We start from the raw sequence: 15,718 nt of genomic DNA, 5'->3' as shown, positions 1-15,718 counted from the left end.
ATAACTTAAATGCTTGAGGAAATTTAGTTAACCATATCATAAAAACCCTCTTAAAATTTACTAGATTTATAAAAGAACTTAAAAGTTTAAGAGAAATTCTAATGAATCAAATATTAATTTTAAAAAACTTAGCTCCCGAGTGATCTTTTCTGTGCCCAAAAGCAAACATCAATGAAGACTCAATATTTATTTATATAGCCCAAAGGTTCATAAGCCACCAGGCAGAGTAACTGGGGAATGTCAGATTGTCACTGAAAATCAAGTTTTATTGATCAACTTGATTTTCAACAATTTGCCTTGGGGCAGGATTTTCCAAAGACTCTTCCATGGGGGTTGGAGAGGAGGTTCTGTGGGGCAGTGCTGGGTTAAAAAGGTGTTTTGTCTTACTGAAGGATTTCACAGATCCTTTATTAACACAGAAGGCATGGTGAATCTTCAAGAAGAATATATAGTAGATTGGACTTGGTAAACTTATTTTATTCATTATGTGTTTATTTAGTCATTCAACAAATATTTATTGAGAACCACTTTACCTTTGGCGAATAAAGCAAAGAACAAAAAATACTGAAATCCTTTACTTCATGGATCTTACATTCTAGAGGGAGGTCAGAAAATAAAAGTAAAGGGCTGGGGAGATAGCTCAGTGATAGAGTACTTGGCTTAGCATATATGAGGCACCTCAAAAATTTAATTAATTAAGAAACATAAGTAGCATGTCAGACATTATTAAATGGTATGAATAAAAATAAGATGGAGAAATGGGATAAATATTACAGAGTTTAAAGGAGGGGAGCTTACATTTTCAAATAAAGTGATCAGAGAAGGCCTTCTTGAGATGTGACATTTTAGTAAAGACCTGAAAGAGATGACAAGCCACGGAGATATACAAGGACAGAGTATTCCAGGCAGAGGGAACACTGAATGCAAAGGCCCTGATGCAGGTATGTATCTGATACATTCTAGGCAATGCAAACAGGCTAGTGTTTCAGGTACACAGTAAACCAGAAGAATAAAAGATGAGATTTGATTAGGGATTGGGGAAGACTTTGGCTTTTTCTCTAGCTAAAATGGGAAGTCATTGGAGTGTTTTGAGTAGAGTGTCACATTCTGATCTACATTTTAAAAGGATGGAACAGGTGGTGCATGCCTGTAATCCAAGTGGTCTGGGAAACTGAGGCAGGAGGATTGCACTTCAAAGCCATTCTTGACAATTTAGCATGGCCCTAAGCAATTTAGTGAGATCCTATCTCAAAAAAAGATTAAAAAAAAAAAAAGTGCTGGGGATGTTGCCTAGTGGTTAAGCACCCTTGGTTTCAATCCCTGGTACCAAAAAATACATACATAAGTAAAAAGATTATTCTGGTTCTTGTATCAAGCATAAACAGTAGGGGCAAGGTCTGAAAGAAACAGGTTAGTTAGAAGGCAGGATTTGTTAATGGATTATAGGTAGTGTGGGGGGTGGGGGAGAAGATACCAAGAATGACACCAAGATTTTAGGTCTGAAGATCACTAAAAAGATCTCAGATGAGGGACCTGCAGGAGGAGCAGATACAGGGCAAAGAGCAAAAGTTTGGTTTTGGATCTGTGAAGCCTGAGTTGCTCACTGAACATTCAAAATGGAGGTATATTTGACTATGAAATCCTTTTTTCTTGCCCTTTCTTATAAAGCCAGAGTTTTCAGGAATACTTTAATACTGCTTTTGTTGTAATTGCTCCTGAACACTACTCTAACTTAAAGACTAATTCTGCCTAGTAAGGTAGGCAAAGAGCCCATTCTAATCAATTTGCGTGGGTTTGGGAAGATAATATGTCTTAGAAATCATAAAATAGTAAACAAAAAGGAATAAAATTATAGGAGTAAGATTAAAATTGTCCCTGCTGAAATGCAAAACCAATCCTGTATTATTCTAAAATATTCAATCGAACAAGTGAGTTTTTTTTTCTTTTTTGGTTACTGGGGATTAAAGCCAGGGTTGCTTTGACACTGAGCTACATCCACAGTCACTGTTGTTGTTGTTGTTATTATTATTATATTTTGAGACAGGGTCTCATTGATTTGCTAATGGTCTCATTAAGTTGCTGAGGCTGGCCTTGAGCTTGTTGTCCTCCTGTCTCAGTCTCCCAAGTGTGGAATTACATGCATATACCACCACATCTGGCTTCTAACAACTGATTTTTTTTTTGAAGGTGTGCTAGGCGAGCGCTCTACCACTGAGCCACAATCCCAGCCCATCCCCATTCCTTTTTATTTTTTATTTTGATACAGGATCTCGCTAAATTTCTCAGAGCCTTGCTAAATTGACAAGGCTGGCTTTGAACTTGTGACTCTCCTGTCACAGCCTCCTGAGCTGCTAGGATTATGGGCATGCACCACTGTGCCTGGCTAACAACTGATTTTTAAGTAAGCTCAAAAGGTGAAATGAAACTTTCTTCATCAGTGGAGAAGGAAAGGAAATGAAAAGCTAAACTGATTTTTTAAAATAGTTTATAGATTAATATAGACTGATTCAGAAATCACTTATATTTTGGGTCTGAATTTCTTGGAATAAATTTAATCCTATTCCTATAAGCAGTCTGCAATTTCTTTGGTTTGTATTTTTTGGGAAAAAAACCCAACAAGCTACTCCAAAAAAAGAAGCTATTTCTACTGATTATAGTAGAAATAACAACCAGATGAAAGAAAAGAAACATGGTATTCCAAAGATTGTACTTGGTGGTTATAAAAAATGTTGAGATACATACTCAAATTCTTGGCTCCCAGTGGTGATATGGAAAACCATCTTCCTCTTCTCACTATACTCAAATGCAGTCAAGAATCCTGGTTCCTACAAAAAGATAAAAAGACAGATTCAAAAAGGGTATAAGATAATGGTTTCAATTTCAAATGCTGGGGGTGCTGTTGCTCAGTGGCAGAGTGCTTGCCTAGCATGTGTGAGGCACTGGGTTCAATCCTCAATACCACATAATAAATAAATAAACAAATAAAATAAAGGCATTCTATACAACTACAACAAATTTTTTTTTTAATTTTTCAAATGCTGCTCAAAACTATATGCTCAATTATCAAGGTCATCATTTGGTATGAGCTACAATTCTGACATATTTGAAGGTAGACCAGATCATGGTTAAAAACACTAACTTTGAACCACCCTTCCTAGGTTCAAATTGTATCTCTGGTCCTTACTAGTTATATGATATGGGATAAATTACTTAATATTGCTGTAAATCAATTTTCACTTTTGGGTCAAGTGGCGATAATAATAGTGTCTCATATGATAGCTATGAACATTAAATAAAATATATTCATGGCACAAAGCAGAATGGTATTTTACTGAATGGTTCAGATGATTTCATTCTACATTATCATTTTTTTTTCCAGCTCTAGAAGTTTCAAGGAGAACAGAAATACCTGTTTCCATGAATATATGACAACATTTTTCACATGGTAGATTTAGTACATATTTGCTGATTAATGAGCTACAACTTTACAGTGGTGGAGCTGCACAGTGCAGTGGTGAAAGTAGATCCCTGTGTTGTTGAATGTGTTTCCCTTTGTTATTCCATATGGTGATAGTGGTTCTCAAACTTTGAAGAACTTAGGAGATGGAGGAACAAGCCCAGACCTGGCTTTCACTAAGAAAGGATAAGACTTTGGGTGCAGAAAAAGAGGGGTTCTTTTCTTTGATGATGAAATTTAAGTTCCAAAGAAGACTAATATCTAAGAGCTATTAAGTAGTAGTTTCCCAAACTGTTTCCTGGATACCGCTTTAGGGCTTCCTTAGACACGCTGGCAATTATGGAATTGAACTGTGGATATACTGCCAAAGTGGACCTGAAGCTACAGCAACTGGGAGGGTTCAGAGTTCAGCTGGGTCTTCTCCAAGTTAAGGACCACAATGCCACTTGCATCTCTCTTCAGTCCTGACTGTCTCCGAAGAAGGAAACCAAATGACTGTTGGTAAAGAGAACTTCTGGACTTGACTGGATTGAGACCCACACATACAAATGGAGAGGCTTGATCTTCTGCAGAAAGGGACACTTGGTGACTACTTTTGGTACATTCCTAGTTCCAGAGCTGGTACCCCTAGTGGTCCCTAAGGGCTCTACAAAAAAGCTTGGGTCAAAGGCATATATACTTTTGCCTGACAGCTCATAGGCCACTCACAGTCCATGGGCCCAGTTGGAGAGTATGGGTACTTGAGCATCATCAGTGGCATCATCATGGTCATTTCTATCAGTCACACACATGTAGAACTAATCACTGCTAGCCTTTTGCTCACCAATGTGCTCTTATCAACTGGCCTATTATACCAGAAGAGGATTACTGCTTTGATACTGAGTGCTTTGCAACAGCCTTAGGTATGTTTCAGAAGACAAGATAAAAGTAAGAAGGAGGTTGTAAAAAAATAAATGAGAGAAAGAAAGGCAGCGAAACAGAAAGTCAAAAGTAGCATAAAGGGAGACAAAAAGGAAAGTTTTTAGGTAAAAATAATTACCTTAATTAGTGTTCCAGGTCTCTTAATTCCCTACCACAATCTTTGAGAAATTGATTGATATTGCTTTGGAACCAAAATGATTAAAACATTAACTTGGGGATAATCACATATTGTGATCTACAGAAATTCAGAATTCTCACATAATGAGAAAAGCTACAAAGACTCATGAAGCCCTTCTAAACTAAAACAGCAAGAGTGGATTTTGCTTACAATGAGTTTGTTGGCAGCCTCTTTAATCTTGTCCACTTTGGCTTCTGAAAGCCCTTTGACATTGCATAGGGCTCTTCTTGTTGTCATCTGTATCCCTTTAATGGTACAGATTCCTACTGACTTCAGTTTCTTAATGTCAGCCACGTTCTGTAAATGGAAGAATGGGCACAACAGATTTATAAAATGCCAGCCTAAAAGGTTCCCGTACTATGTATGTCATGTGCTTTTCTGTCCATCTCCTTCCATCATGATGCCAATTTTATACAAGCAACCAGGTGGAATACTGCTTTGATACTGAGTGCTTTGCAAGAGCCTTAGGTATATTTCAGAAGACAAGACAAAAGTAAGAAGGAGGATGGTAAAAAATATTTCCAAATGTTCTGGAAATATCTGAGTAGAACATACCCACCAGGCTGCCAAATGTTCTGGCTGTGCCCTGATTTCCCAAGAATGTTAGTGAGACAATGGCAATGTAACAGGGAACTCAAAAGAAAAGTCTGTTGGTGGAAAAACTAACAAATTTATCACACATTCACCCCCTCAGTTCAGTTCCTTCCTTCTACAGAACTTCATTATTAAAATGTTCTAAATTTTTTAAAGATTATTTTTCCTTCTGCCCCAGGAGAATGCAAATAAAAAGATCGCCAAAAGACAGAATTTTTTTTCCTTGCTTCTATTTTCTAAAATAGAAAGATTTAGAGGGCTGGGGTTGTGGCTCAGCAGTAGAGCGCTTGCCTAGCACATGCAAGGCCTGGGTTCGATCCTCAGCAACATGTAAATAAATAAAATAAAGGTATTGTGTCCAACTACAACTAAAAAAATAAATATAAAAAAAGACTTTAGATAGGAGGCTCTCAAAAGATAACATCAGCAGAATTTTACTATCAATAATTACTGCTGAAATCCATCTAGTTTTAAGCCAGCCACCTGACAAACAGAATTAAATTTTGTGTTAATGGATAGAATAAATCTAGATAGATAAGAAGATTTATAATGATTTTAGAGCAAGTTCTTAATACCTCCAATTGGATTAGTGGTTCTGAATGAGGGACAATTCTGATTCCTGGGTACATATGATAGTGTCTAGTGTTACAGCTGCAGGAGTGCTACTGGCATGAAATGAGTAAGTAGAGGCCATTTTTATGGAGTCATCTGGACATTACATGACCACAGCCATATGCAACATAAATGCTCCAGAATAATATCAGTTGTTTTTTTTTTCTGCATAATTTCCCAGCTTACCATAAACAGAACAAACCATTAGGGTGATATGTAGAGCTTTACAACTGGACCCTGGAATGTGTCTGACTTTTTGATATTAAAGCTAAGCCAGAAACATTACAGTTTGCATGAAGTCACTTTCATTCTAACCAAGTATATACCCTCCTTCTAACCTAAATTACAGATATCTACTTGGTCTTCCCAATGCCTGGGCTGTGCTTTCGTCAGTAATTCCCCCAGTATATTGCACTTAGCAATCCTGGATCTGCCCACCTCTTTGCTAGGATCTCATGGCACCTTGGGTGTCACACTGGGACCAGGTTGTTCTGGAATACCAAGCTTGTTGCTCAACACCCTACAAAGCACAGAACAACCCCTTGCCCCCAAATACACAAAGAATCATCCAAATATTTATAAGGCTGATGCTGGGAAACTCTGAATCGGACAATTCAACATGGCATTGAAAAACTACTTACAATTCCATGTTTCTGTAATAGGTCAATGTCTTGAAACAAAGATTCCTAAAGGAAATGGAACAGAAAAGAAAAAAATGGAGTTTTGATTCTTTGTATCCAAATGTTACATATTTTTTAAAGAGTTAATTGAATATTAGACCTATCCCAAAATGTCTCAAATTCCACTTTTTTAGGCAGATTGTGGTGGTATTGATAACATTTTTTCAAACACATCATTACATATTTAGAAGAGGCACCAACTTTGAAAGGTCTGCAAAGCCAATAACCTTTGCCACAGCTTCCCTAAAATTTTAAAACCTTTACCCAAAGCAGTGGAACATTTGACCCATTTTAAATGTTTTTGCAACATTCTTCCCCTCCAAATTTTGTTCTCCTTTTAGGACCAGACAGCTATTCAGTACCAATGTGCTTAGGCACCAGCATGGCCATACCAGTTAAGTTACTGAAATACTTTTGTACAGCAGGCTGGATGTGTATCTCAGTGGTAGAGCCCTTGCTTAGCATGCATGAGGGCCTGGGGTCTAGCCCAGAACTGCAAAAACAAAACAAACAAAAACCCTTTCAAGCCAGTTGCTAAGTAGTTAATGTTAACATCCCTTGCCAATCAAACTGTTCATATTTGTAATGCATAACTATGTCTTATTTCTACTGTTTCCAAATATAGTAGCTAAGAGACAAGGAACTTCATTTTGCGTGTGTGTGAAATGACTGAATATCTGTGTATCTTTCAACATATTTGTTATACCTCTTCATCTTGGAATCCTGGTTCTTCCTGTACAACTTGATCCTCTTTCATGTTGAGTCAATTCTGGGAAAATAAGAAATATTTTTAAAGAAGTAATTATAGTTCATAAAGTTAAAAAAAAATCCTCTGCTTAGAAGACTCTTTGATTTCATTTCAAAGTCACCAAAGACCAGGACAATAAAAGAAATGCTTTGGAAAAACTAGGCTGATCTATCTTTTCTACTGGGCTTATGGCATTATTTTGTATGGGGGGGGGCATTGTGGAAGCTTAGTTTCTTCTTTCCTTAGCACTGTTCACTTTTTTATTGTCTTCCGATTTTCTATTGCAGTTAATGACTGAGGATATCTTTATTGTTTACTTGGAATGTGATTTAGAATTGCTTATTACTTCATTATTTGGTACCAGGGATTAAACCAAGGCTGATTCTGGGAAACTCTGAGCCACATCTGTAACCCTTTAAGTTGGGTAGGGCCTTGCTAAGTTGCTGAGGCTGGCTTTGAACTCACCATCCTCCTGCCTCAGCCTCCTAAGTCGCTGCAATTACAGGCAAGTGCCACCACGCCCCGCCAGAATTATTACTTTTAACTTTTTAGGCTTATGTTTAACAACACCCTAAGAACCTCAGTATTGTGCCTTTCTTCTTTGTATTCCTCACCACCTCAAACTTAAGACTACTCTCGATAAACAGGTTTTGTTTTTCTCATATATAATGAATGCCTTCCTGCTTAATGGTAGTGAATAGGAGCTCTGGTGACTGTTTCATAAATCATTTGCTATATTTTGCTTTGCAGTATTGACTAGTCTCATGATTTTGTAAAAGTGGATACCCCATATAAGGTTAGGGCTGCAGGTGTAGTGGGGCACACCTGTGAGTTAGGAAGATGGCAAGTTCTAGGCCAGCCTGGGCAACTTAGTGAGACCCAGTCTCAAAAATTACAAAGGGCTGGAGATGCAGCTCAGTGATAGAGCACCCCGGGGTTCAATCCCAGCGCTGGGCGGGGGTGGGGGGACTGGTAGGCAGTAAATAGCCTCCAGTTTAACACTGCAGATTTTTTTTTTTTTAAGTTATCAGGTTCTCTACAATAAAACCTGCCCCGAGTATAATTTTTCCAGGTCTCTTCCATTTCCTCGATGAACGGCAAAGTCAGGGGCTGGAGGCAGCGCAAAGTGGACCCGCGGCCACGGGGCGAACGAGGGAAAATGCGAGCGGGACCTTCAGCTGGCCATCGCGACTCCCAGGACGCCACGGACCGTCTCCACCGAGGGACACCTACCCCCCCCACACCCCCGTTCCTCCCATCTCACGGACAAAGGGCCCAGGACCGAGGTCCCCGCTGGCTTCCTGGCCGCCTCCCGCCCCGGGCCCCCCAGGAGGCCCGTGCAACTCGGCCCGACTCGACTCGAAACGCAACTGGAAGCCCCTCAAGACCCCTAGGTTCCCTCCCGGGCGTGGGGCGGGACCCCGTCGTCGGCCCAGGACCCGGCAACGACCGCCAGGGAAGGCCCACAAAGAGGCGCGCTTTCCGCACACCTTGCGTTTCCCCTCAGATTCTCCACACGCTTTCCCTTTCTGTCACTCGACGCCCCCCAAACCCACAGTCTCCACGAGGTTTTGACGGTGAGCCCCCCAGCTTAGGTTTCCCGCCTTCAGCTCAGAATTTAAACTCCGACCTAGAACGCCAGGCTGACGACCCGCGCGTAGCTGACCAAAAGGTTTAGCGCCAACTGGGGAGGGGGGGCGGCGCGCGCTCGGCGTGGGCGGGGCGAGGAGCGCGGGGCGGGGCGCAGAGGGCGGGGCCTACGATGGGCGGGTCAGAGGACCACTGGGCGGGGAAAGGGGCGGGCGGAGGGCAAGGGGCGGGAAGCAGGGGCTAGCGCTAGAGTAGCCTGCTGGGGGTGGCGCGCTGGGATGGGGCTGCGGCGACGTGAAGGAAGAGTGCTGAGGAGGGGTCTTGGTGGGAGGAGAGCGCTGGGCGTCCGGTGAGCTGAGGCAGGCTCAGGGATGGCGGACCTTGGGAATCGGGGCCGGGGTTGCTGAGTCAGGTGGCTGATGTGAGCGGGAGATGACCCATCGATGTCTACCATAATGGGGACCCTGGGCTGGGAGGTCGGATGTGGTGGTCTGTTCCCCACGGGCCACGGCTTTCTTCACTCCAGGCGTCCCATACCTGGCTTCGTACCTCCGTGTTCCTCAATTCCCTAACTCTCGGCACGTGCCACTCTTCTCTGTGATTGACACGCCAAAGGCCCATTCAAGACGGAGAGTGCTTTTTCTTTGTCCTGGCTTGAAGTTTTAAATAGAACATAGAAGACAAACATATTTTGATTCTGCCTTTAAATAGAAAATTTAGGCCTGCCTTCGTGCCAGCACAGCCAGCTCCTGCGGCCTCTTTCTTCTCCCCTTATGGGGACTGACTGGAGGAGCGTCATGAAACATTTGAAAAAGCATCTGCTGAGGTAGAGGTTGCGAAGAATCTTGGACGAGTATCTGTGCAAACAGTTCTTTGGGTACAAGACCTGGTAGAGGGCGGCCCTTTTTCTTCTGAATCATTTTGTTGAAATAAATAGCAAGCAATTCCCACAATCGCAGCCGTCATTTTGAACTCCCTCCCAGGTGGATTGTTTAAAGATTGTTTAAATAACTGCCGTTGCTTTTCAAAATCTGTTATTTTCCAGAAATACAACCTGTCCCTGTTATATGGAAATTAATGCCCATTTTGGAAGGAACTGGTTATGATAGGCTTTCACTCTGGAGTCCTCACCTAAAATAATTATAGTAAGTTTTGAGCAACTTGTGAGATGAAGACATCAACAGACTACAGAAGAGCTGTAAAGAGCACAGCAAGATGATTTAGGGAAATCTAACATATGTAGTTGGTGTAGTGACAGCTGGGAGAGAGAAATGTTCATAATATTTGAAGGTTGTGTGTAGTATACTTAAAGAAAGAAACTGAAGTGAGCTTGGTAATGACAAATTCATGAAGTGAGGATAGAATCTTGTTGGGGTATCATATTGATGGCTATATACAACTTTTAAAATATTTTAAAACAATGACAAGCCCTGGAGGAGTTAAAAAGTGCATGGGAAGTCCTTTGCAGTCAAATCAGGGCCAAAAATACATGAGTCTTTCATATCATACAAAAATTCTGAAAATGATGTAGGTGGCCTTTCAAATTAGTGGGGAAATGATGAATTCAGTGAATGGTGTTGGAATGACTAGGTAGCCATCTGGAAGGAAAATAAAATTGGAACCATATTTCACACCTTATATCAAAATAAATTCCAGATGGATCAAAAAATCTAATCTGAACAATATATTAATAAATGTACTAGAAGAAAATATGGGGAAGTTTATTATTTCATAGCACAAAAAAATCTCTTTAACCCAAAACTCTGAAACCATAAAGACATTGATAAATAACCATATACTATCAAATATATACATATATATATCATATATATACATATACATATATATTTAAATCCTTCATGGCAAAATGCAACTTTCCTACCCAAGATATGGAGCATGGCAAGTGAGAGGTTTCATGTTAAGTAGTAACTAGATAATACAGTTCACCTAATTTTTAAAAATCCTTCAGGGAACCCCAATTTCTCCAATTCTGTGTCAGTTTTGTATTCTAAAAATAAGAAAACAGGCCAGGTATGGTGGCACATGCCTGTAATCCCAGCAGCATGGAAAGCTGAGACATGAGGATCACAAATTCAAACTAGCCTCAGTAAAAATGAGGCGCTAAGCAACTCAGTGAGACCCTGTCTCTAAATAAAATACAAAATAGGGCTGGGGATGTGGTGGAATGCCCCTGAGTTCAATCCCCAGTAACCAACACCCCCCCCCAAAAAAAAAGAAAAGAAAAGGAGGCAGTGGGGATAATCATCAGTACCTGAATTTTAAACTATTACACTTTACTGCCCCTCTGTGGACAATCACCTTATAACCAATAAAGGCACATGATTCCAGTGGGTACAGTTAGTCTTCCTCAAACTGTTGCCTGTGGATTTACATTCTTGGAGTTTCAAGAGGTGAAATTTCAAAAATGCTTTGATAGAGAGCTAAAGGAGGAGCAGGACATGGTAGCACCTGCCTGTAATCCCAGAAGCTTGGGAAGCTGAGGCAGGAAGATCATGAATTCAAAGCCAGTCTCAGCAACTCAGCAAGATTCTGTCTCGAAATAAATATATTTTCAAAAATATATATTCAAAAAAATATATTTTTGAAAATATGTGGGGATGTGGCTCAGCGAGGCCTCCATATACAAATAATCTATAATTTCTGTATAGAAATAATTTATACAGATTATTTCTTTTGTACCAATCTCTGGTACGGAAGAAAGAAAGAGAGAGGGGCGGGGGGAGGAAGCAGAGATTGTTATACACAAAGTGTCACTTGGTAGATCTTTTCTTAAACATGTTTAATTCATTCAGAAGATATATATTGATATGTATTTGTCAGGCATTGTGCTAGGCATTGGGTGCTAGGTTTAAATAACAAGATGCCAGCCCTAGAAAGGATCACAGACAAGTACAGAGGCAATCACAGGAAGTGCTACTGTCATGGCTTACCCTCAGAGTGGACCTCCATTGATCATTAATTTTCCATGAATATTTCCTTTTATATTAAAGGTAAAAATTTCCAGCCCCATCTCTCTCCAGAGGGGCAGAAATACTAGCTGCCCCTATTGAATTCCACTTCTTACATTTGGGGATTTTTCATTCCACACATGCACGGATGAACAGCTGTCTCATTACATTAAATTTTACTGAAAGCATAGCAGTAGATAACTTAAAATATAGGTAAGTTCAAGGCAGTTTTTAAAAGTTAACATTCAATTTTCTGAAAGTAAAAACACTTTAGTTCTTCTTAAGCCTTCAATAATATTTAATTGATAAATCTAATACATTTTAATAATTATTTCTAAGGGGAACTTTGATTAACATTTAATCAACTCAAATTTAACAGACCAAACTCCTTCAAATGAATGGTTCTATTTATATCAACTTAAATTACATTCTTTTTTTTCAGACTTAAGCTTGTGATCTTCCTGCCTCAGCCTCCCATATGCCTGGGATGGCAGGTGTACACCATCATATCCAAATTATATTAAGAAATTTAGATAGGGGCTGGGGATGTGGCTCAAGCACGCTTGCCTGGCATGCGTGCGGCCCGGGTTCAATCCTCAGCACCACATACAAATAAAGATGTTGTGTCCGCTGAAAACTAAAAAATAAATACTAAAAAATTCTCTCTCTCTTAAAAAAAAAAAAAAACCTCAGAGCACAGCTAGTGCCAGCTGATGCTTTAATAAGTCCAAGTTAATATGTAAAATGAGATTGCTGGTGGGAGAGATTTTTAAATTAAAAAAAAAATTTAAATAGTAGTATTCACTTTAGTATATTTGAATTTCTTCCATTGCTTGGTCTGATCGATAAAACTTTCATAGCAATTAAACCACTCCATTGAAGTCTAAGATAGCAACTCTCAAGTCCTCATAAATATTCCATAACTTTGCAAAATTATCTTACCCCTTTCAACTAAAAATAACTAATCTAAACCCAATTAATACGTTTTAATTTGAAATCAGAATGATCTGGAGATCTCACATTTAATAAATTATTTAAACCAATATAATCACTTTAAATATAAATATACAGATTATTTCTAGCTGGCACGAATCACTTTATCCTGTCTTTAATTCTGAACTTCCACCTTGCCCATAAAGAACTGGTTTACATTTTCAAATTACTGGTCCCCACAACTGGACCTACCAACCAAACTGACCAGAGTAGTCAGGCGCCAGGTTTCTGTTCTTGCGACTAAAAGGCTCAGGGGTCACTCCAGTTAAACTGGGCTAACTGGGCTGCACGAAATAACCACACAAGAGACACAAATACCTTTTTCTTTGGGGTCACTGTGACGGTTCCTCTGACCTTAAGGGTCCGCAGAAAGAGAGAGAGCTAGAGCAAGCGCTGACCCCTTTTATTGAGGGAAGCTATTCAAATGAGGCAAGGGGTCAGGTTTCAGGGGGCTGAGTATCTTCATGATGTCCACTGTCAGCAGGTTGACTGACACCTGGGTAGGCCACACCCAAGGGCACAGTAAGAGAAGGGGACACACACAAGGCACTTCCATGGAAGATTCTATCCTAAACAGGGCAAAGGGTTATATTACAAAGGAACAGGTGAGCATAGCTTCACCCACGGGGCTGTAGCAAGAAACACCCATGCTCGAGACACGGACCCTCGCACCCAAGAAGGGTGCCACATTTCTGTGACTGAGAGCCTCAGCACCCAGCCAGGGAGTGTAACTCAGTCATGTGTAAGGTTGGCCTCCCACAGTCAGGACATGAAATGAGAAAGTCTAGTTTCTAACCTGGTTCTTCGCCTCCCACTAACTTCCCTCCTGAAACCTGTTTTCTTTCTCTGCCTTGTAAATCTCTACTTAGCTTTGGGTACTTTTGCCCATGTTCAAAATGAGGTTGGTCTTTTTTAGCAGGATACATTCCTCTCTACCCCACAGGATGTGCTACTCAGGTTTGAGTAATTGTACCCAAGGTAATATTCTACTTACAGCAACAATTCAGCAAATGTTTATTGAGCTCCTACTTTGTGCCAGTTACTATTCCAGGTGCTGAGTAAGCCCCCAGGAGGAGCCTTTGGGATAATACTCACTGATGGCTGGTGGTATCTGAGGGTCTAGAATAGTCTTGGGAGTAGGCAGAAGCTAGCATTCATGATTCTTGCTCTGGTGCAGGGAAGCTGGGGGCTCACCAGTTTTGTTCCCCTTGAGATCCTCTACCAATGTGAAATATATTCCCCTAAGTATTTAGCAAGAAATTGTTAAATACTGCCCTACCCGGGCCCTGGGTTTCTTGAAGACAAACATTGTTTCTCAAATGATACAGTCCAAGCCCATAAGAGAAAAATATTGTCCTCACTTCCTCTGTTGTGGGCCATCCCTCATGCAATGAAGCCAGTACTTCCTAACATTATGAAAAGCCACGCTCCATTGCTCCATCTCCATGTTCAAATCATGCACCTCCAAGACTGAGACCCCGGAGCCTCTGCTGAGCCCTATGCCTCTCAGTGGCTGCTCTTAGGACTACACGTAGGTTTGGAGTGACTGCTGTTTGTACAGTGTTGGTTAAATTCTTAAGCCAGAGTCTTGCCTTATTCTCCTCCAGTTGTAAGAATTGATAGAGTTCTGGGAATTTGGTGGGTGGAGAAGCTGAGGCTGAGGCTCTTGAGTGGCTGGTTAGTCAGGCAGTAAGAAGAGACAGGAACTGACTCAGGAGAGGGTGCTTACTGAAGCTCAATACTTTTTTTGTAGAATGTATGGCTACAAAACACCTCTGGTATTCTCTGAACATTCGAATACCTTTTTTTTTTTCCTCTTGGTATTTTAGATTCATCCATTTTGTCATGCCCATTTTCCTTCTACTTCCAGTTTATATAGATATTTCAAATATTGTGCTTATTGTCTCTGGCAGGGGAGGAAATTTTCTGAGAGATAATAACCATTCTACAATGTGTGCATTTGTATTAACCTAAGGGGGCTTCCTACAGATTTAAGGAAGAAAAATAGAAATTAGAAAGAAAAAAAATCACCCATTGGTTTATTTATTTATTTAGATACTGGGGAATGAACCATATCATGGTGCTTTACCATTGAGCTATCTCTCCAGTCCCTTTTTTTATTTTGAATTTTAGATATGGTCTTGCTCAATTGGTGAGGCTGGCCTGGAACTTTTGATCCTCCTGCCTCAGCCTCCTCAGTCACTGAGATTATAGGTGTGTGCAGCCTCACTGGCCCATTCAATGTTTTATTCTGTTTGTTTCAAAAAGTACTCTCTGGGTTAGGCACGAAAAAAATAATTTATTGGTTTACAAACTAAAAATAAAAATGCAAACCAAAGGGCTGGGTTGTGCTTAGTGGTAGAGCAGTGCCTTGCATGCATGAGGCACTGGTATATCCACCTACAACTTTAAAATTTAAATAAACAAACAAACAAACAAATAAATAAAGGTATTGTGTTCATATACAACTAAGAAAATTATTTTTAAAGTGTAAACCAAAAAGTTTTTTTGTTCAAAGTACTGATTAATAAAAAATTGTTACATTATATATAATTCACATATATTCAATTCCTACCCTTTTATTTTCTAATAAACATTCTCCATGTCTTTGCTTTGTTTTGTGTTTGATTGCAGTTCTGGGGATGGAACCCATGGCCTCAGGCGTGCTAGACAAGCATCCTGCCACTAAGCATAATTTTAAACAGCTGCACAATACATCATATTCCTTAGCATGGCTGTGTTTTATAGACTCAATTTCCTTAACATCAGATATTACAAATTAATGTAAGCTCTTTTTTGCATAATTTTTTCATAGTTAGGATTGCTTTTCTTTCTTTTTTTTTTTTTTTTTTTTTTTTGATACAGGGAATAGAACCCAGGGGCACTTAATCACCAAGCCACCTCCCCAACCCTTTTTTCATATTTTCTTTAGAGACAAGGTCTCGCTGAGTTGTTTAGGGCCCTGTTAAGTTGCTG

The 15,718-nt window shown here is 40.1% G+C and overlaps 1 protein-coding gene across 2 annotated transcripts in view; it reads right to left on the bottom strand.

Moving 5' to 3' along the window:
- Dmc1 (DNA meiotic recombinase 1) overlaps positions 1-8,858 on the bottom strand; it is a 35,917-nt gene extending 27,059 nt beyond the window's left edge. For both annotated transcript variants that reach the window (XM_027931513.2, XM_071609478.1), the window contains exons 1-5: positions 8,681-8,858; positions 7,149-7,211; positions 6,404-6,448; positions 4,707-4,853; positions 2,743-2,825 (exon numbers count right to left, since the gene is read on the bottom strand). In XM_027931513.2, the coding sequence (XP_027787314.1) occupies positions 2,743-2,825; positions 4,707-4,853; positions 6,404-6,448; positions 7,149-7,199 (326 nt within the window). In that variant the 5' untranslated portion in view covers positions 7,200-7,211; positions 8,681-8,858. The remainder of the gene's footprint in view (positions 1-2,742; positions 2,826-4,706; positions 4,854-6,403; positions 6,449-7,148; positions 7,212-8,680) is intronic.
- Positions 8,859-15,718: the final 6,860 nt, after the last annotated feature.

The sequence above is a fragment of the Marmota flaviventris genome, chromosome 3 (genome assembly GCF_047511675.1).
Source record: "Marmota flaviventris isolate mMarFla1 chromosome 3, mMarFla1.hap1, whole genome shotgun sequence".
Taxonomy (NCBI): domain Eukaryota; kingdom Metazoa; phylum Chordata; class Mammalia; order Rodentia; family Sciuridae; genus Marmota; species Marmota flaviventris.
This window is presented reverse-complemented; position numbering and strand designations above follow the sequence as displayed.